We start from the raw sequence: 22520 nt of genomic DNA, 5'->3' as shown, positions 1-22520 counted from the left end.
CAAAAATAAATAAACGTTGAAAAAAAAAATTTTTTTTTAAATGAATAAACTTAAAAAAATAGATGTTATTTTAGTGAGAATAAGATTATGCCATGCTTTACAATTCTCAAAAGCATTCTTCATTAATTATTTCATTTCTTTTCCCTTGTGGTCTTGGGAAGTGGTCAGATCTCTCTACCTCTCCCTTCCAGACCAACACTCCTTGGTCAGTGGACTGCTCTCACTGCCCATCCCACTTCTAATGTGCCCCTAATTCAGCACTTAGTACAGTGTCCTGCCGTTTTAAAATAAGATCCGTCTTCCTAGGAAACTGTGTCCTGTTCATTTTTGTATACCGTCTTTCCAACCGACAGCCAAGCTCTACTGTTTCAGACGCATAACAAGTGCTTTAAAAACGCTCATTTAAAGAAGTTGAGAAGTAAGGTAAGTGGCAAGCCCAAAGTTATAAGTAGCACTCCAGTAGCAAAGTTATAAGTAGGATTCTAAGACTTCTGACTCAACATTCCATGATTTCACTATCATTTATTGAGCACTGAGGAAGAGAAAGCAGCTCAGACATCTGGGTACTGACCTTGATGTTGCTATGAGCTCGTCTGGACCATGTTCTGTGGAATAAAAACAATTTCACAGGATAACATCAGACAAGGCCATTCTTTGACCATGGTCGAGACAAAAACCAGACCGCTTCCACAGTCTAGTTGGAACACAGAACATGAACATGGTCTAAACCACAAAAATGACAAAAAATGTCTACCGTAAGCTACTTCTTTATCAGTTATGGCTTTAACCCCCACTTATGTTCACTCCTTCTAAGAATTAAGACACCCAATCATAGAATTACCCCTACTTCCTGACAGCATCCAATACGGGGGGGGGGGGGGGGGGGCTTGCTTTCTTGAACCCTTCCCACACATCACTTATGCCCAAATCCCATGACAAATTCTAACACTTCTACTGAAATACCCCATTGCTCCCCATTTATGTATTCCTCCTCCTTACAAGAAGTCATAAACCTAACTTCAGGTGTGGTCCTGGCGGGCTTGTTGGAAGGCACTGGTACAGTCCCTCCTTTGTCCCAAGGCTATGCTGTATATACGTGTTGAGGGTTCATTAGAACAATCTTGTAGGGCTGTTATGCCCACTTGACAAAGAAAGGAGGTTCATAGAGATTAAATAATTTGCCCAAGGTCACACCGCCAGGAAGAGCCAGAGACCACATTTCAGACCCTTTGCCAGGAGCACTCTCTTTCCCTGCACGGGCGCCCCCTACCCCGTTCCCCTTTTCTGCGTTTCTTAGGGCACTTGCCCTGCCGACCCGGATGCTACAGGGAACTGCATCCCACACACGTTACTTTTGCAACAGATCTCCGTGTGCTTCTGCGAAAAACGATGTTCAGACCCAGAAATGTTCTGCCACTGCAGAGCCCTAAAGCGAGACCTCTGCGCTGCCCTACAAACAGCTCGGGCTGGCGGACGGCTGCGCGGCGCCAGGTTTAGCCTGGGGCCTCTGGGGGCGGGCTCACGGGAGCGACGTCGAGCGGACCAATCCCCGCGAGGGAGCCAGACACCGGGCCCAATCGCAGAAGAGCCAGGCAGGACAGGGACAGCCACGCCGGCGGCGACCCCGGCAGCCAGCGGCCCCGCCCTCTCGGCCGGCTGCGGGGCTCCGCGGGCGGGAGCTAAGCCTCTGTCTGGAGCCGACCGGCAGCGGGCCCGCAGACCCACCCACCGACCCGCGGACAGGCTGCCGACCGCGCAGGGAGCAGCCGCCCGTGCTCCCTGGGGCCGAGTCCGCAGGGCCACCGAGGAGCCGAGCGGGGGCTGCGCAGTGACCTGTCGCCGTCGTCACTCTGGACGCTGGAGTGCGCTCGGTTGGTTTGCTTTAAAATGAGAGCTTGAGTTTCCCCGACAGGTGCATTTGGTCGAATTCAACGGAAATTCCCCTCCCGGTCCCCGCGCGGCGGCCGGCGCAGACCCGGCCCCCGACCCAGGCGGCGGTCAGTGTCCCCGGCGCGTCCCGGGCCGCCCCAGCCTCGGGAGCACTTGCTGCTCGGCAGGCGCCCGGAGAGCGCAGGGCACCCCCCCCCCCCAAAGAAGACAGCCCCCGGGGATTCCGGCCCCGAAAATGATCAGACCTGCGCCTAGCCTGGCAGGAAGACTGTAACCGTGGGGTGAGTTTCAACGAGAAAAAAAATCCCTTTACGATCGGGAGCTGCTTTTTAAAGGCCCCCTTCCTGTGCTTGTTAACGAGCAGCAAAATAACAATAGCAAACAGTTGCGCAACTATCGCGTTCCCGGAGGAACCTCATTGTTTCCCTTTTGAAAACCGGTTGGCAGTATATACAATGTGGGGACTGCGGTGAGATGATTCCCAACGAAAATGGGTGACGACTTGCTAAGATTATTTTAAGGCGGTTTGAGCCCTGAAAGGTCATACTTACTCTTAAAAATAGTTAAGTACGATAGTCACCGGTTTACTGCGTACCCTCTTCCAAAGTGGAAATTAATCTCTTACGAACTGCTTACTGCTTTCTGTTCCCCAGTTACTTCTAACTTCCCCGTTCTTTTTAACAGAATTCAACTACCTACCCAGGCAATATGAAGATTTTCTTTGTAGAACCTGCCATTTGCCTGAGTGCATTTGCTATGACTTTGACTGCCCCACTGACAACACAGTATGTGTATAGGAGAATATGGGAAGAAACCAGCAACTACAGTTTTGTGTCGGATAGCAATATTTCTGCGTGTGGAAAAAATACAAGCAGCCCAATCTTTGCATTCCAGGAGGTAAGACATGAAAATATCCCTGAAATGTAATAAAAGGGGGATGTGTAAAGGCGTTTTTTGATGAAAGAGGGCACTGCACTCATCATACGTTGATCTCTCAAGGGTCACCTTAAACGCTCCGAAATCCCAGGTCAAGAGCCTTTATTTAGTTCTCCTGTTTGAAGTTTCCTGACACCTTTAATCTGCCTCTTCTTTTTTTTTTTTTTTTTTTATTTTTTAATGTTTATTTTTGAGAGAAAGACACAGAGTATGAGCAGGGAAGGGCAGAGATACAGGGAGACACAGAATCCCAAGCAGGCTCCAGGCTCTGAACTGTCAGCACAGAGCTTGACCCCGGGCTGGAACCCATGATCTGTGAGATCATGACCTGAGCTGACGTCAGTTACCCCAACCGACTGAGCCACCCAGGTGTCCCTAATCTGCCTCTTCTAAGTAAAAGCCCCTTCTTCTCCTGTGACGTTGGTGCTTCTCCTTTCTTAGAAAATTTCAGCCTCGTCTCACCTCCCCAGGGGCTCTTTCCTCCTCCTCCCCCACCCCCATCCCAAAGCCTGAAAGTTGGACCACAGCCAACTGGAATGACTACTCGATGGTCCCGGCGGCCGGGGAAACAGTGTTTCTGCCTTTCCCTGGCTTCCTTCTGCCTGTACATGACCCAGTTTTCAGTGACCCCGTAAGTAGCCCATCACTGAAGACTGTGGACCTTGGGGCCAGTGCCCTTCATGGACTTGTAGGGGCCAGGGGGCAGCATTTGTCATTCATCATTTGGTGTTAGCACATCAGCTTTGACTCCCAAGTGCCCAGGAGCAGCTGTGGGAGGCTATCTGCGGAGGGGAGCACTCACTTTGGTTCTGAGGACACTGAAAATGTTGAGGCAGATATTACAGAGCCTTACCTTCTCCCGCTCTGGCCTCCTCCCCCAATTTTTTATTTGTTTCAAACAGGAGGTACATCGCCATCCTCTGGCTCCCTCAGACAGTTTTTAGCAAAGTCTACCAATGTCCAGATGCGAAGGAGATAGCATTTAGATCTGGAATTGTTCCCCTCAGAAAGCCTCAAAAACAGACCGCAGTTCTACACCTTGAACTCTTCCCCTAGGGGATATTTTGTGATGGCAAAGAGTGGCACCGCCTCACCTCTCAAAGGACAAGAAGAGTTTGGAGGAATTCGAGTCACTTGCCTAGCGGCTCTCAGATTTTCTCCTCAGGAGAAGGGGATTCAGCTGTGACTGGGAGAGGAGTCTGAGGCCTAGAAGAAATGACCAAGGGCCCAGAAGGAAGGCTGTAGCGCTCCTGGAGGTGGCTCCCTAGGTGTCAGGTATAACCTTGCTGGGCTGAGGCCTGGCCTTTGGACACAGCTTCTGCCGTTCCGCATTTCCATGGGAGAAACTTTCTTGGAACTGATAATTGCTGGGAAGCCATGCAGACATCAGGGTTCTGGCCTAGAGTGGGGTCATAAAAATAGAAGGACCAAGGGTCTCACCTGGTGGTTTGGTCTCCTGACTTTAAGAATGTTCCTATATATATATTATATATTTTATATATAATACATATAATAAATATATTATATAAATAAATGTATATAAATACTTTATAAATATTATAAATATATATTTATATTAATAAATATATGAATATATAATTATATATATTTATATATTATATATATAAACTCCCAGGGAGTGAAAAGGTTCAGTAGGCTCATCGGTTTCTATATTGGATTCCATGCTTTCCTACAGCAGACACCTGGGAGCAGTGGGAGGGACAGAGGGGGAGAGGACTTGAATGTGGGGAAAAGTCTGCTGCCCCTGCCCTCCCAGAGTGAGGGGAGACAGGCCGTGGGTTCAGTCATCTTGGTGGCCTCTGTGACTGTGCAGGTGGTGAGTACTGGCCGCCTCTGGCCTTACCCAGCTGCTGAGAGGCCCCCCCTGCCCAGAGCAGTGGTCTCATTTTGAAAATTTCTGCCCAGTGTCTAATTGTTGTTTCATTAATTGTTTTTTAATTAGATTAATATTCAAGAAAACATAGTGCCCTAGATCCCTTCTCTTAAAGTTGGTGCTCAAGAGCTACAGATGCTTTTTCTCAGATTGGGGAACTAGAAAGCATGACTGTCCCCACCCACAATTGGGACAGGGCAGGCAGGCCACTCGCTTTTTGCTCCTTAGGTCACAGGAGCATTTTTGCTTCCCAGGAGGCACCCCCATCTCCTTCAGCATTTCCCTCTGGCCCCTTTTCTGGATACTGTTCCTGCTCAATATAAGAATATTCTCTTACCTTTATTTTTATTTTTTTAATGTTTCTTTATTTTTGAGAGAGAGACACACGCAAAGTGCAAGTGAGGGAGGGGCAGAGACAGGGAAACAGAGAATCCGAAGCAGGCTCCAGGCTCCGAGCTGTTGGCCCAGAGCCTGACGTGGGGCTCGAATTCACAAACGGTGAGATCGTGATCTGAGCTGAAGGTGGACACTTAACTGACTGAGCCACCCAGGCGCCCCTCTCTTACCGTTAAATCCAAGGACAAATGTTCCCTGTTTTAGGACCTTCCTTCTCAATTCCCAGCTCTGCTGGGGGTGGGTGCTGGGCACTTGCTGACTTAAAGAAATTTAGGGGTTTGAGAACTGTTCTTGTAACCCTAAAAATAAAATGTCATAGGACACACAGAGTCAGTCCTGAATAAAACAAAGGATTTTTTTCAGTTCAAATTTTTCTTTGCCACTCCCCCAAAAGACCAATTATTTGTAAGAAGAGTGCATAATACAATAGTGTATTGAACTTCTTACTGTGATACTATATTTATTTATCCTTCTATATAACAAATACACAGACACAGACACATGTATTGGAATGCAAGATAATAATATGAATTTCAGGGTATAGATATAAGAATAAACTAAGCTATTTCACTTATACTTAACATTTTGAAAGTCTATATGGATGAAAAGTCTTATTTTTCAACCTAGTAGGGTCAAATGTATATAGACATATAAATATAAATACATATAAATATTCATCTAACCTACTTTCCGAATCTTTGAGTTTTCTGAGTCTTGTGACTATAAGATGCACCTCCATACTTCTCTTGAGCAAGATTAATCTCTGAAGGGCCTCTTAACAAAATGGCAAGGCTGTGGGAAGGACACTCTTGGCTAAAGCAGAAGAGGTAGGGAATTCTAAGCATGTTAGTTGACTTGTGTGGAGGAAGGAATTTTGAAGCCCCTTGCCACCCTCTCCTTCCCAGGTTAAACGACTGGTTTTGGGGTGCTAAACTGGCCACTTTGGTCTCTTCTCTTCAAGTGCTATCAAGACAGGGACCCTGCTAGTTGAGGGAGCAAGGTGGTGTCAACCAGATCGTGAAATCGTTCTTGTTCAGTAATTTACTTATAACCCTTTTAATAACTAACACAGTTCCTTACTACCAGCAGATAGAGAATGTTTTCTACTCAATTGTAATTACTATATATACTACAGCCTATGGAATCGTGACTTTTTGAAAATTGATATTCCTTTCCTTAATGTAACTTACACTTGTCTTAGTACATTGTCCTTCTGTTCGGTCTTTTTTTTTTTTTTTTTTTTTTTTTTAGTTTTATTTCAAAGTTTATTCTGAGAGAGAGTGTGCGAGTGTGCGTGCACGAGTGAACGGGTGGGGGAGAGAGAGGACCCCAAGCAGGCTCCACGCTGTCGGTGCAGAGTCAGGCGCAGGGCTCGCACTCATGAACTGAACCGTGAGATCATAGCCTGAGCTGAAGTCAAGAGTCGGATGCTTGAGCCACCCTGTTCAGTCTTGTATAAGACGTAGCACTTTTTACTCTGGTTTCTTCCATTTGCCCTTATCTAATTATGATTCTCCAGAGTTTAAAAGGAATAGATTGCAGATGAGGAGACAAGTCTGCGTAAGAGGTTGGGTTAGAAAGAAGATCAGATATGGGGGAGGGGTGGGAATGGGAAGAGGAATCCCAAACTGGAATATCTTGTTGAGAAGCTGATTAAAAAATGATTGTTTGATTTACTTCTTTATTCGGTAAATATTTACTTGATGGCTTTTATAACCGTAGAGCCACAACGATGTGCGCGAGAAGGCTGCCCTAGTAAAAATGAGACTACCAGAGTTGACTAAGCGTGAACGTATAATAGGGTCTCTGTGGTGTGCCTTATGTTGACATGCTGACTTTAAATTTTTTTTTTTCAACGTTTATTTATTTTTGGGACAGAGAGAGACAGAGCATGAACGGGGGAGGGGCAGAGAGAGAGGGAGACACAGAATCGGAAACAGGCCCCAGGCTCTGAGCCATCAGCCCAGAGCCCGACGCGGGGCTCGAACTCATGGACTGCGAGATCGTGACCTGGCTGAAGCCGGACGCTTAACCGACTGCGCCACCCAGGCGCCCCGACATGCTGACTTTAAATCTCACACTCACGACAGCCTGCAAGATAGGGACTCTTCATACCCCCCTCTTGTCAGATGGAGCTATAGGGATAAATAATTTGGTCGGCATCACACGCAGCTAGCGCATCGCCTATTTTATCTGCTTATTCACTGGTACAACCAGGGTCTGTGGGGCACCCTGTGAAGCACTTGGTTGGAATCCGTGATGATGTGGTGAAGAAGACCGCGTGCCCGCCCTCCCAGAGCTTAGTGGTAGTGGAGAGGGCACACGGTGAGCAGCTCCATTAAAGTAACCCACCCTGTGGGGGTGGGGCAAGTCTCTAAAGAAAACTATAGCCAGATAAGGGCATGGAGCCCTGGGTGGGGGTTGATGGGGTTGCTCTGGATGGCTCACAGAAGGCTTCTGAGGAAGTGACTTTTGAATTGAGGAAGTGAGCCGTGTGGTCATCGCAAAAGGAACAGCAAGTACAAAACAAGTGAATGAGCGTGGAGTGTCTGAGGAATGCATGTGGCTGAGGGGAGCCAAGAGGCAGACCTGAAACCAGAGAAGTCACGGTATCGGCGCCCACACCGTGGCAAGGAATTCGGATTTATTCCACTGTCAGGAAAGCCACCGAGGGATTTTGGGTAGAGGAGTAACGTGAGCTGGTTGGTGTGTTTTTAAAAATCACTCTAGGGGCGCCTGGGTGGCTCAGTTGGTTAAGTGACCGACTTCGGCTCGGGCCATGATCTTGCAGTTTGTGAGTTCGAGCCCCGCGTCGGGCTCTGTGCTGACAGCTCAGAGCCTGGAGCCTGCTTCAGATTCTGTGTCTCCCCCTATCTCTACCCCTCTCCTGCTCATGCTCTGTGTCTCTCTGTCTCTCAATAATAAATAAACGTTTAAAACAAAAATAAAAATCACTCTAACTGCTACGTAAAGAACAGGCTCCTTCTGAATCTAGATCGATCTGACTCCAGAGCTCTTAATCGCTACACAAAAAAGTGCAACTGAAGAATGATAATGGCCAGATGAGAAGGTTCAGCAGGAGAGATTACATCTGTTTGGGCATTTCAGGCAAATCCAAGTTGGACTTGACTAAGGCCTGTGCCTGTAACATGGCGTATTAGGGAAGGGAGTGGAGATCATGCCGAAGAGTGGGGTTGGACCGCATCTGGGTGGCCTAACATAACAGCCATGGAAAGCGTGAGCTTTCTCTAGCAGGCAGAGGGCTAATAAGCAGGTGAGAGACGTGCCACTAGTGTGTTTTGGCAAGCCGCTCCCACCATTAGGGTGTGTGATCCACAAAGTGACGAGGCTGGGTCATAGACTGAATTGAAGAGAGGGAAAGCAAGGTGCCCGGGGAGTCCTGGTGAGCACTAGAAGCCCTGTGCTTCCAGTGGCAGTGATGGGACTGGAAAGAGGCAGAGGTCACGAGAAGCACCGGGTGTTGGCAGGCATGGGTGAAGGGAAAGGCCAGACACAAAGATGACTGGAGTTTTGAGTCTTAGTGACGACAACACTTCCTGGTAACGGGAAGTTACTTGCATTATATGGATATATAAAAATAAACACAGGCTCACTCTTTTAAAAGATCATTAATTTCAGTACTTGATTTTTCTGTGTGGTTCATCAGTTGTTCTAGGGTGCTTTCTAAATATTACATGAGTCCGTCTGTTTTTAAAAATGAGTTTAGTAATCCCTGTTATAAAAACGGCACATACTCTACATAAAACTTGGAAAATACAGAGAGAGGTGGCAAACAGAAATCACCCCAAATGCTCTCCATCAAACAACCAGTGCAGCGACTGTAACATCTTCCAGCCTGTGTGTGCCCCCGGTTGTGTTGGCTTGGAGAAGCTGGATTTACCTTCCTCCTCAGTTCATGGCGTGCTACCATCCGTCTTCGTCAGTGCAAAGCTTCTCTTGGGGTTTTATCTTATTTTTTAGTAAGGAAAGAAAGAAACTGGAAGAAACTTATTTGTGGAGACACATGTGAAAAAAGCAACTGAGTGCCTCCTAAATAAAGGTCTATCGAGTATGACATTTACACGTGATATTCATTCCCTTTTAAGTAGACAGAAGGATCTGTCACGGGAAAGGGCGTTGCTCTTGCTTTACAACAGTGGTCATGATCTCCGTGCTAGCTGTTCACAGAAGAAAGAAATGTCCTTATATGGCCAGTCCCAGATGTCCTGGGGTCTGTGGAGCCCCTATGTAAGACAGACACACCGCAATACCCAATTTTCTTTTTATGAGTGAAAGTCCCCACCACGGTACTTGAATATTAGGACTGAGCTTTGATTCCTGTGTCACCTCTTGATATTTGCTTTGTGAACTGGATGAATTTTCAGGCTGTATCAAACCCATGCCGCAGAGACTCCTTATTGGCGACGTACTGGAAAAAAGAAAAGCACGCGCTGTGATATTTTCATGCATGTTGTCTATATCTCGGTAAACACATCCTCTTCTTTTTGTTTCTTTGCAGGAAGTTCAGAAGAAGGTGTCTCTCTTTAATCTGCAGATGGACATAAGTGGGCTAATTCCTGGTCTAGTGTCTACGTTCATACTTCTGTCTCATAGTGATCATCGAGGACGGAAATTCCCTTTGATTTTGTCTTCCGCTGGTGCCCTTGCAACCAGCGTTTGGCTCTGTGTGCTCTCCTACTTTGCTTTTCCAGTCCAGCTTCTGATTGCATCCACCTTTATCGGTGCGCTCTGTGGCAATTCCACCACATTTTTAGGGGCCTGTTTTGCCTACGTAGTTGATCAATGTGTAGAACAGAAACAAAGAACAATTCGAATAGCTATAATTGACTTCATACTTGGACTTGTCACTGGATTAACGGGACTGTCTTCTGGCTATTTTATCAGAGAACTAGGTTTTGTGTGGTCCTTTTTCATTATTAGTATGGCTTTTGCTGTTAACTTGATTTATATTTTATTTTTTCTTGGCGATTCATTGAAAGAATCTTCATCTCCGAATGTTGCCATATCATGTAGTGAAGGCTTTAAAAACCTATTTTACCGAACTTACATGCTTTTTAAAAATGCTTCTGGTAAGCGACGGTATTTTCTCTGTTTGTTACTTTTTACAATGATCACTTATTTTTTCGTGACAATTGGCATTTCCCCCATTTTTATCCTTTATGAATTGGATTCCCCGCTCTGCTGGAATGAAGTCTTTATAGGTTATGGATCGGCTCTGGGTAGCATTACCTTTTTCAGCAGTTTCCTAGGAATATGGCTTTTTTCTTACTGTATGGAAGACATTCACATGGCCTTCATTGGAATCTTTACCACCATGGCAGGAATGGTTATGACGGCTTTTGCCAGAACGACATTAATGATGTTTTTAGGTAAGATACAAAATGTAGCCTTAGAACTAACCATGTATTTGATGTTTACATAAAATGAATTTAGTCTGCTGGGTGAGAAACTTTTAGTTTAACATTCTCTATTTAACGCGTTCTAGTTCAGTTAAGGCACTTTGCCAGGAAGTGAAAGCCAATTGGTTTAAAAAACACTAATGATTAACCACAATTTTCTAAATTTGCATACTTGCCAAAAAATTGTTTTGAGAAGCATTCTTCTTGTGAGTCAATTCTTCAATAGAGCTTTTTGCCAACTTGAATATTTCTTAAAGTGCTGCTAAGAAGACTACTTTCCTTAAAACTTTTTAAAAACTATTTTTTAAGATTTTATTTTTAAGTAATCTCCACATCCAACGTGGGGCTCACTCACAACCCCAAGATCAAGAGTCATACGCTCCACTGGCTGAGCCACCAGGCGCCCCGTAAGAATTAAAGATCATTACGTAAAATAAACTCAAAAGATTTATAAAATTCACATTTGTTGAATATATTCAAGAAGAAAATTCTTTAAGACAAGGTTCTGCAAATTGGTCATTCCGTCAATTGGCTTTTGATAAATCATTTTTTGGCAAACTGGACCACTTCCTCAACTACCTACCCCACAGGTGGTTTCTGTAGGGCTTGAGTGAGATGCCGCCTTTGAAAGAGCTAAGGGATCTGTCAAGTGGGACCTTAGGAAAGGTCCGATTTCATCTTTTTCTACAAAGCCACTGCCAACCTCTTGCTACCTTGCAGGGAAGCAGGGTGACCAAAGAGAATCAGGTTTAATGTCCATCTATATGGCACCAGGTGATCTTAAGCAAATTACTCAAGTACTCAGGGCCTACCTTCATTTATTCAAATGCAAAATGGGCACAGTAGTCCCTAATTCAGAGGGTTACAAGAATATTAGAAGAGATCACTGTAAAGCACTTCGCACAAGGCCTTGTGTTCAGTAAATGTCGGTTCTCCCTGTCTCCCTTAGAATTGCCAAGGCCAAGTAAGTTGATATGTGTGTGAAAACTTTAACATCATCTGCAAAAATAATCTATTACTGTTTTGTCAAAGAACTAGAAATGCTACTATTAGGGGTCATAATTTAAGAGGAGAGGTGATCTGGGCTCATAAAATGATTCAGCACAAAGATGAACAAGCAGAAAGATAACCAATTTCTCGATAAGTGAGTCAATATACTAAAAGCATGCTAACACTAAGAATGTCAAGTCTAAGGAAGCAAAACCGGAAAATACATGAAGAAAGCTAAGTCACAACTTGCTGAACGAGAGGTCACTGTAATAGTCAGGGAAATAGCACATCAGTCCCAATCGCAGTTCTAATCCCAAGGACCTAAAACCTCCACGAACTCTTATTCTCACTCCCGGAATAACAAAGTAAAGTAACCTTTAGCTGACCCATCTATAGTGTATCTTAAGTCATGAGACAGAAGTCTACAACTAATTCATTCAGTCCTTAGATGCAATGAGGTAGGATGCTTATAGAAAAGGACATAGTCAGAAAGAAAGAATTTCACATTTAAAATTGGCCATTCGTTTTCTGACTTGGCCAGTGATTTCCCACCATTTCTCTTACAGTCAGGTTGCCATTCCTTTTCACGATCGTGCCGCTCTCTGTTCTACGGTCCATGATATCAAAAGTGGTTCGTTCTACTGAACAAGGTGAGTTTAATTTGCTTAATGAATATAATGAGTTTACAATCTGTATCAACTGAAACCTATGGACAACCAATGTTTGATTCTTCCGAATATTCTACAACACTTTTTTTGCTCAGAACGCCTTTTGAATTAAGTGGTAAGTAAATTCTGTGTTCGGTAGAGGCTTATGTTCAGGCAGGGGTGCCCTGCCCAGGGTCTCCCGCTTTAGAAGGCTTGCATCTAGCCAGGCCTTGCCTCAAGAGCAGAGGAGTGCTCAGGGCCAGGCAGATGCCCACCCGGGAGCTCACAACACCTCCCCCTTCTAGACTATATTCTGGGTATCCGGGACCCATAATTCCCAGCCAAACAGTTTTGGGTTCATGTCTTTCAGTGCTTGGGTGGTCCTCTTCCTCAGACCCTTTCTCCTGAGGGTAGATCGTGTGTTCCCCTCTAGACCAAAGGGGTAGCCAAGCCATCACTCTTCATAGAACTAGCCCAACCTTGGCATTGCAGAGTGGGGTGTGTACAGCCATGTGTAAATGATCCTTTCTGAGCAGGATGGAGCAAGAGATAGAACACAACGTGGGCAGACTGCACCCTGCAGCTGGGGACTGAGGGCCAAGGGCCAGCTAGCTCGGCCAGTGCTGCCATGTTCCTCCACAGAACTCCAAAGAGTCTGAGAATTCAGAGTCTGTGTCTGACCTTCCAAATCATTGTGAAGGTATAGAAGGCATATTTCTCAGAGCGGGTAGTTGAAACATAGCTTACTGAACAGTTTGTTCATTAGAACTGTAACTCACAAATACTTACAATATAATATATAGGCTTCTAAGTGTATTCTTACACTGGACCCCACAAATGTTAGGGCTGGGCCTGAATTAGAATCCTAGCAAAAACAGGATCCCCCTCAGCTGGTTCCATAGCGACTTTCATGAAGTCCAAGCAGTATGGCGGAGTGGGCAGTGGAGAAGGCACCCAGAGAAGGTGGCCCAAATAGGGAGCAGAGACAAGACACTACAAGCTTTCTCTCCACCTTCATCTCGTTGACCAAGTGCGACAGAAAGTCAGATTAGCAAGGAAATCCACGTCATTCGATAGGAGTAAATATATCAGCCTCCCAAGCACAGAGCAGGACACAGAAGATCAAACAGCTGAAGTGGGAGGGCAGAGAATAACCAATACAAAAGGACAAAAAAATTAAATTTCTAGTTAGAACTAGTTACTAGTTAGATATTAGGCATACCTGTACCATGTGAATATTGTTAGATTTCAGAGCTTTCTTTTGTTTCATGCCTCAGCCTGGTGCAGATATTCATATTAATTGTTGATGGACCATTCATATCTAGGCTACTGTATTTATGGCAGTTTAGTCAACACTGGGGAAGACTGCTAATCCAGTGCCTTTAAAAAGATATTTCTTGATTCTCTTCCACCCATGTCACTGTATATGCACACGGCTGTTTATAGATTATGTAATGATGATTGACTGGAAAACCACTTAGGAATATAAAAATTTGTAACTGTAATATGTAAAAATATACCTGCTTCTTTGGGTTACAGTGGTTTCTTAGGTATGACACCAAAAGCACAACAACAAAAGAAAAATAGATAAATTAGACTTTATCCAAATTAAGAGCTTTTGCACTTTAAAGGACACCATCCAGAGAGTGAAAAGACAAGCTACAGAGTGTGAGAATATATGAGTAAATCACATGTCTAATAAGGAACTTGGGAGGTGGGGGAGGAGAATGGATGAAATAGGTAAGGAGGATTAAGAATACACTTATCTGGATGGGCACTAAGTAGTATATGGAACCTACTGGATCACTGTATTGTACACCTGGGGCTATTATAACACTGTGTGTTAACTACACTGGAATTAAAAAAAAAAAAACAACAACCAAAAGACAACCCAACTATATAGGCAACAGATTTGAATAGACATCTCTCCAAAAAGCTGTACAAATGGCCAAGAATTATATGAATAAATGCTCAACGTCATTAGCCTTCAGGGAAATGCAAACCAAAACCACAGTGAGACCCACCGGGATGGCTGAAATAGACCACAGCAAGAGATGGTCAGGATGTGGAGAACCTGGAACCCTCCTACACTGCTGGTGGGAACATAAAATGATGCACCCATTTTGCCAAAACAGTTCGGTAGCTCCTCAGAAAGTTAAATAAAATTCCCTTAGGACTCAGCAATTCCATTCCTAGAAATAGAATGGAATTGAAATCCCAAAAGAAATGAAAATATATGCCCACAAAAAATCCTGCACACAAATGTTCACAGCAGCATTATTTATAGTAGCCAAAAAGTAAAGACAAATGTAAACGTCCATGAACTGATGAATGGATAGATGCCATGTGGTATATCGGCCCAATGAAATATTATTTGGCAATAAAAATAAAGTACTGATGATACCCGCTACCCCACGGATGAACCTTGAAATCATTATGGAAAATGAAGAAGCCCGACACAAAAGGTCACACATTGTCGTATAAATACTCCATTTATATGAAACGTTCAGAAAAGGCAAACCCATGGAGACAGAAATCAGGTAAGTGCTGTCCAGGGCTGGAGAGAAAGGGAGAGGTTGCTAATGGGTACAGTTTCTTCTGGGGTGAGGCTGCACAGCTCCGTTAACTGTGCAGTTTAAAGGGGTGGGTTCTAGGGCGTATGAATTATACCTCGGTAGAGCTGTTCAGAAGAAAAAGAAACATCTACCCGCTTCACAACTTGGAGCTAAAAGAGACTTCTCAGAGTGCCTGGTTTGTTTTGGTTTTTATTTGGTGTAGTCTACTTACAAAGGCTATTTAAAGTGACACTTTAAAATGTTTTGTTTTTTGGATTTTCACTAAGAAAGCCTTCTGCTGACGTCAGAGCTTCCCTACTGAGTATATTCTGGTCCTGCATTACTTTTTTAAAAACGGGATATTTTCGTGAAAATGTTATGTGCTTTAAGGTAATCAGAGGAGAAAGGAAGTGCCACAGAGGTTTTCATGAGTCTCTCAGTGTCCCCAGCATCTTGAATGAGAAAGGAGAGGAAACTGGATTGTTTCGGAATCTCTGTGCTCCATACAGCTGTGAAACTCCCAGCTAAAGCCACCCGGGACTACCTCTTGCCTTGCTGCTCCCTGCGCACTTTGTGATTACTTGGAACACCGGAAAAACACACTCGACTTTTGAAACCTACCGGGTTAAGAAAAAGTATAGATACGAAACAATGAGCTGATTACTTAATCCAGTTTATCTCTGGTGACTGTGACACAAGTTGAACTGCTCGAGAAAGTTGAGCGGGAAGTGAACCCTACTGTGTCACAGGATGGCTGTTTATGCCAGACACACGTACCACCTGGCCAGCTTTCTGTCAAGAATCGAGTTAGGTCATTGCAAAATAGGACTACATCTGTCCAGTCTGTCCTCCATGGCACTGTGCCTGGCTGTGGCAAGGGATCAGAAATATAAGAAGATAATTGCATAGACAGGTAGGATAACTTCCTCCCAACTGAACTGACTTCGTGTTTTATCATAAATCATGGAGGCAACAGGTCTGTGTACCACTTGCTGATTGATAACTGGGCTCTTGAATGAAGCTTTTTTTCATTCATTCGACAAATACGGGTTAAACATCTTCCATGTGCCAGGACAGACAGGCCCGGGGACACAGCAGTAAACAGAGTAGATGTGCACTTGGCATGAACAGAGCTTTCGTTTTAGTCAAGAGAAGACATGTACGTGAAAACACAGTATTCTTCAGAGATATGTTTATGTTTTATGAACATGTGACCTGTCATTCGGTGAAGAATTAGAAGCCACGTACGAGAAGATGTATACCAGGGTAAAAAGTCTCAGTAGATAAAAACCCGTACGCCACACGGTCTACAAGACCAAGAGCACGGGGAAAATTAAAACACGGACAGTGTAAGCCATAATCTGGTTATGAAAGGTGACCCTCATGCTTGCCTTTTCCTTCTCACCAGTCCAATCAAATACAGTTATTTACATGATTTGCATTGTTTGTAGAAAAAATACATCACAACTTCTCATGGAAAAGTAAACTTGGCAAAGCAGGGAACAAGCACAACGGCTTAATGATAGAGTCTGCCAAGGCCACGTAGGGACTTGTACCGGGGACATCAAGAAGAGCGGAAAACCAGGACAGAGTTTTTCATCTGGTGATGCAAAATAGGGCAAAGAGGAAGACAAGTACATCGAGATGACCCGCCTGTCCTTCAGAGGTTTAACTGCTCAGTCAGCGTGGTCTTGGACTGCAGACAGAACGAAACATTGGTAGAATTTGTGCCCCCTTTTCTCGGATTATGAACTTGGACTGACCACGCAGCCACCCTACGCTCCTCGAACGATGCTCCAGGGCCTGCCCTCGACCAACCGTGGTAGGCGGGCAGGGGTGCCGGGCAGTGGCGGGATCCCCGCTCGCTCAGTCTCGTGAGCCGCCTCAGCGTGGAAGCCGTTTCAGGCAGAGAAGGCAGAAAAGACTCACTTCGCATCAAACCGTGGCATAACTAGAGCACAGACAGTTACTTGAGGAGTCACACAAAGGAACCTTGTGGCTGCTCAGTTTGCCGGCACTTTGGAGGGAGGGATCCAGTCCACGCTGCAGAAAGCGTGTGCCATCATCTGTCTTTGTCTGCAGCTGTCACTTTTGCCAGATCTGAGAAGCAGATGCAAAGGATTGCTTTAACTCAGAAGGCTCCTCGGGTGGGACCTTTGCTGGTAGGAGCCACCTGCACATAGGAGGTGTGTCACAGATGTCCCCAGCTTGGGGACTGAGAGTGGGAAATAAGCTTGAACGTCAGGGCTATGTAGTTGTGGCTATGCCTGCGGCTGTTCGGGGACAGGAGACTGTGGGTTTCAAATGTGTCAGCTGTCGTTGCCTTTTACCTTTGCCCTACCGACATCGGAACTATTGTGTTTTCACCTTCCGTCACTGCAAGTCCAAGCGGACCTCATGATCTCAGTGTCTCCACCTGCAAAAATGGGTTACTGACTTCTCAAGGATTTGGAGGAAAATAGCTTTCATTCACCAAGCAGTGCCCCGTGTTTGTTTTTTCCAGTGAGTAAGTTTTCTCCCTTTGTTCTGTTCGTTGTTTTGTCACGAAGCCATTTCTTTTTCTCCTTCCACACCCTGACCCCAAACAGGTACCCTGTTTGCTTGCATTGCCTTCTTAGAAACGCTTGGTGGTGTCACTGCAGTTTCTACTTTTAATGGAATTTATTCAGCCACTGTCGCCTGGTACCCGGGCTTCACCTTTCTGCTGTCTGCCGTTCTATTACTAATTCCAGCCATCAGTCTATGGTAGGTAATTATTTTCAACCATTTTGTCAGAGGATAGCTGGATTAAATGAATTCCCTAACCTCACTAGTAAAATTACATAGATCTGTTAAAGTTGTTTAAAAAAAAAATTCCACTGGGTAACTTTTAAAGATTTAATTGGCTCCACTGGTTGATTCACGAACCAGGCGGCATCCCTTCTAACAAGTAGAGCGGGGCTCTGAGGAGCTGTGCTCACTGGAAGGTTTTCATAGGAAAGAGGGTGGGGCGTGACGTTATTAGCAGAGGAGAAGAAATAATTATTTCAGGCAGAGTCTCCTTCCCTTAGGGAGAAGGGCAGGGGTCTTATTAGGGTGGATGACCTCATCTTTCTCTGGGGGATAGAAAGGGCCCAAGTAGCAGGCTCACCGGTGCCGATCAGAGAACTCCTGGCTTGACTGGTGAAGACGAGCCTCTGGGGGAGGCTGGGAGTGTGGGTAAGTTACATGTGAAGTCCAGGTTTGATGAGCTGGCCTAATGGAAACCACGTGGGGCCTGTGGTTTTCTTTTGAACGAAGTTTTGCCCCAGAATGTACTTTTCTCAGTAACTTTTAGACATGAGGACATCTATTCATAATGTTGAAGACTTAAGAAGAAAGAGACAATGACAAGGCTCACCATTACTAAGAGAAAGAAAGATTGGGTCAGACTCTGAATAGCCACCCCCTGTCTCTTTAGATATGAACCGATTAAATCAGCATCCAAGAATATGCATGTGTATGCGTATGTGTGTGTATGTATATATATTCATATTCAACTATGATTTCCTAGAGTATAATATCCCCTGGGGAGTTAAAGATTCCTATAAGAAGACAGACTTTAATATGGAGTCTTGGGCTGATGACAAGAGCAAATAGTGTGCACTGAATATCTAGAATTTTCTTTGAAGAATGTTGGCTTATTTAGTGGCTCCCTTCTAAAAAAAAGTGGTTGTTTTCAACGTTTATTTATTATTGAGAGACAGAGAGACACAGAGCATGAGCAGGGGAGGGGTTGGGAGAGGGGGAGACACAGAATCCGAAGCAGGCTCCAGACTCCATGCTGTCAGCACAGAGCCCAACAGGGGGCTCGAACCCACGGACTGTGAGATCATGACCTGAGCCGAAGTCAGTTGCCCAACCAGCTGAGCCACCCAGGTGCCCCTAATGACTCCCTTTTTAAATGTAAATATCCAAATAAATACAAAGTACCAAATTCTATTTATGAATAGTACATAGAATAAAAAGACCAGAGTCATACACATAACAAGTATTTCTTTCTTCCTTTGCCTTTCAGTTAACAAAAAGTGTAATCTAACTAGACAAGTGGTTGCCGAAGTGGCCAAACAAAGAGAGTGAACACGTTCTATGGGGCCAGGGCACTGGGCTGAGAGCTCTTTGCCCTTTCCTTGCTGGGCCTTGCCTAGTCTACACGGCTGAGAGCACAATGCAGTGACAGTGCAGTGACAGGGGTCAGTAGGAGGTGGAGCACAACACATCTCTGCTTTCTCCTGAGCACTGGGGGGCGGTGAGGGGGGGGTGCAGGGTGAGTAAGGAAAGTACCTACGTGCACAGGCCTTACCCATTTGACCAAGACTGTGACCTCCTTGAAGGGCTGCCCTACGTCTTAATCATAGTAGGACCTCATTACATAATGTCTATGTAATTATCATACCTAGATCTGTGTAAGACAGACTACAGTACTATTTACAGTTCCTCTGTGATTCTGATGAAAAGTGATTTTTACTAGATATCTTTTTAAAAAGAGACTCCACCTGTTGAACCAGCAAAATTAAAAATACATGCTGTGCTATATAGTAAATGATGAGACAGTCTTACGCATTGCTTGTAGGAGTGTTATTTGGCAGTATCATCTTTGGAAAGCAATTCATAAACATGTATCAAAAGCTTTTTTAAGAAGTTTATAGTATTTGACCCAGTGATTCCTTTTAGAAGCACATCCTAAGGAAATGATCAATAATATCAAAAATTATGTACAGTTAACTCTGAACAGCACAGGTCTGAACTGCATGGATTCACTTACATGCAGATTTTTTTTTCTATATATGCCGTACTATAATATACTTTCTCTTATGATTTTAATGCCATTTTCTTTTCTCTGGCTTTATTATAAAAATACAGCATATAATCCTTATGACATGCCAAATATGTGTTGATAGACTGTTTTATGTTACTGGTAAAGCTTCTGGTCAATGGTAGACTATTAGTAGTTAAGTTTTTAGGGAGTCAAAAGTTATATGCGCATTTCCAACTACATGGGACGTTCAAAGGTCAACTGATATAAAGTTTATTAAGACAAAAACATTTTTTAAATGACCAAAAGAGAATGATTAAATAAATGATCGTGCATCCATACCATATCACGAAAAATAAAAAGAATTAGGGAGTAGAAAATGGGTAATTTGTATTCTTCATATATTCATACATATCTGTTAATGAACATATACACAGCTAGATAAAAGATAGTTATGCTTTCAATAATGCTTCTAATGTAAATGTAGATGGTCTCCTGAGATTTTTTAACCCTATACCGTTCAATATTTTTAAAAAGTTAAATGCTTATTTTTTATTAAAGTTTATTTATTTGAGAGAGGCAGAGACAGTGCAAGTAGGGGAGAGGCAGAGAGAGGGGGAGAGAATCCCAAGCAGGCTCTGCACTGCCAGCACCTGAGCCGAAACCAAGAGTCGGACTGAGCTACCCCAAGCACCCCCAAATTACATGTTTTTTAAGTTCCAGGTGTCTTCTTGTCCCAGCTTCAGTTATAGGTATTGGACATGAACTTCAGCCACACCTACAGTTATAACTACTTTTTTGTGGACTATAGAAACTAAACAATGGGATGGATGGACATTTCAGGGATCTGGAAGAGAAAAGAACTGTAGATTGTTTATTATTTTCAGAATGCTATGCCTAGCAAGTCAGCTGGACTCAAAGTGCCAGTATGTTCCTTCTGTGTATAATTTGCACAATTTATTGCAAGCCATATAACCAGGGGGAAGTTGGAATATAGATTATTTATTTATGTATTGCTTTGGTCACAATTGCAGAATGTCTTGTTTGCTTTTGCAGCATCGTCAAGTGCACCAGCTGGAACGAGGGAAACTATGTACTTCTTACACAAGAGGAACCCAGTGAAGACACTTCAGACAGCTGATCGTGATTTAAAAAAAATAATTGGACACACACATTATATACTCAGACTTCCGAGGACTGTAAACTAGTTCCATAATCAATAGTTCATAAATAATCAATGCTACATGCCCTTTCTTCTCAACTAAACAGTGAGAGAAACGGCCCCTGGCTCTAGCTTCTTACAGTCCCATGCACTTTGAGCACTTTATGAATATTCTGCGATGGAGTCCCATAGATAGAACAAATCTCAGAACACTTCCCACTTCTGGATTTGGGAAAGAAACGGAAACTTCACAGTCTAAAGGGATTAAGAAACTTAACACAATCAAAAGCAATAATCTCCCTGACATACTCCAGCCTCTCACCCTGGGACCAAGGAGAACTCTATACCTCAGTTTCTTCATCTGCAAAATGGGTTTCTGACCTCTCAAAGATTTTGAAGGCATCACTGTTCAAAATTATGATGAATCATTCTCTGATAGGAAAATAACGGTAGAAGCTTCAAACAATTCTAGTACAGTCACACCTCTGCTTGGATAATGCTTTGTTTTACAGAGCCCATCAAGGCGCTAGGGGCCGTGAAAGTTTCTAGGAGATGCAAAAACCTTAAAATGGAAGCACTTTAGAGGAGACGTATTTTCACTTTTCCTAATACGTGTCATCAGTGACAGGCATGATAGTGTTTATATAGGTGACACAGGGGTGACTGGAAAAATACTGTAAATAAAATTTTTTATAAAGAAACGTAAACACTGAGCAAGCAGCCAATCATGAAGTAATGTTATAGAGCCAATATTCATTCCTTATTTTTATCCAGGGATATCCGTATCTTACTGCCTTAAAGTTATCCTGAGACCCACCCTGGTCCCTGAGAACACAGTCTCTCATGCCTCCTATCTTTCTATACACTGTTCCATTTGCCTTTCCTCCTTTGAGACATTGGAACTTTCAACTGTCAGCCAAATCCTGCTTCCTCTGTGTAGCCTTCCTGACATTTCTTCCCTACTCCTATGCTCCCCCCGCCCCTGCAGGGCACCCACAGCACTGGGTGCGTACTTCCATCCTCGCATTTTCCACCGTCTCCTAATGTTTGTTTTCCTTACTGGACAATGAGCACCTTGAGGACAGGGACAGTCTTTGATTCCTCATTATATCCTCAATAAATGTTTGTTGAACTAAATACAAAATTTTGTTTTTCCTTGTAAAAATAATTTAAAGTTGCATATTTAAGTAGCCACTGATAGCATGCCACAGCCATTAAGCCAACCTTGCAAGTCAATTGAAAAAATATGCCAGCACTTTTTAAATTGGTTTATGGTATTTTCACTGGTCCTTCAATATCTCTGGTTTTTTTTTTTCATTGTTTTAAATGTTTATTTATTATTGAGAGAGAGAGACAGAGCTCAAGCAGGGGAGGGGCAGAATCCGAAGTAGGCTCCAGGCTCCGAGCTGTCAGCACAGAGCCTGACACAAGGATCAAACCCACGAACCGTGAGATCATGACCCGAGCAGAAGTCGGATGCCTAACCAACTCAGACACCCAGATGCCCCAGTATCTCTGATTTTCTAAGTTACAATACGTAATATCGCAAATGCCTTCAAGTACAACTAGATGATTGACTTCTCTGTGATCTCTTGAACACAGTCAGTTTTCCATTTGACAGCACTGCTTACAGCTTCTCCCTGTAGGGTAATCAACGACCGCTGGACTAGCGAATAGCACTCGGTGTAAAATATTAGAAATTTTTATTTCCAAGACCATTCGTTTTAAGTCTACCGAATGCCTTCTGGGCCAGAAGCCCACGTAAGAACTGGGAGATTTCCATAGTTACTTAGTTTTGTTTTTCTTCCTGTTCAATAATTTTCCCAAACCAAAAAGGACTTCATGGTTTACAAAGG

The 22520-nt window shown here is 44.0% G+C and overlaps 1 protein-coding gene across 2 annotated transcripts; it reads left to right on the top strand.

Annotated features, from left to right (window-relative positions):
- The first annotated feature begins 1581 nt into the window (after window positions 1-1581).
- Window positions 1582-21592, top strand: SLC46A3 (solute carrier family 46 member 3). Of its 2 annotated transcripts, none has more exons than XM_047860786.1 (6): window positions 1582-1871; window positions 2575-2787; window positions 9636-10506; window positions 12093-12176; window positions 17317-17473; window positions 20559-21592. In XM_047860786.1, exons 2-6 carry the CDS (start codon window positions 2599-2601, stop codon window positions 20641-20643), a joined length of 1386 nt encoding a protein of 461 aa, XP_047716742.1. In that variant the 5' UTR covers window positions 1582-1871; window positions 2575-2598; the 3' UTR covers window positions 20644-21592. The 2 variants fall into 2 exon arrangements, with proteins under 2 accessions (XP_047716742.1, XP_047716733.1); XM_047860777.1 differs by having other exon boundaries at window positions 1583-2171.
- Window positions 21593-22520: the final 928 nt, after the last annotated feature.

Source organism: Prionailurus viverrinus, chromosome A1 (genome assembly GCF_022837055.1).
Source record: "Prionailurus viverrinus isolate Anna chromosome A1, UM_Priviv_1.0, whole genome shotgun sequence".
Lineage (NCBI taxonomy): Eukaryota > Metazoa > Chordata > Mammalia > Carnivora > Felidae > Prionailurus > Prionailurus viverrinus.
The sequence above is the reverse complement of the archived record's forward strand: the minus strand, read 5'-3'. Positions and strand labels throughout refer to the sequence as shown.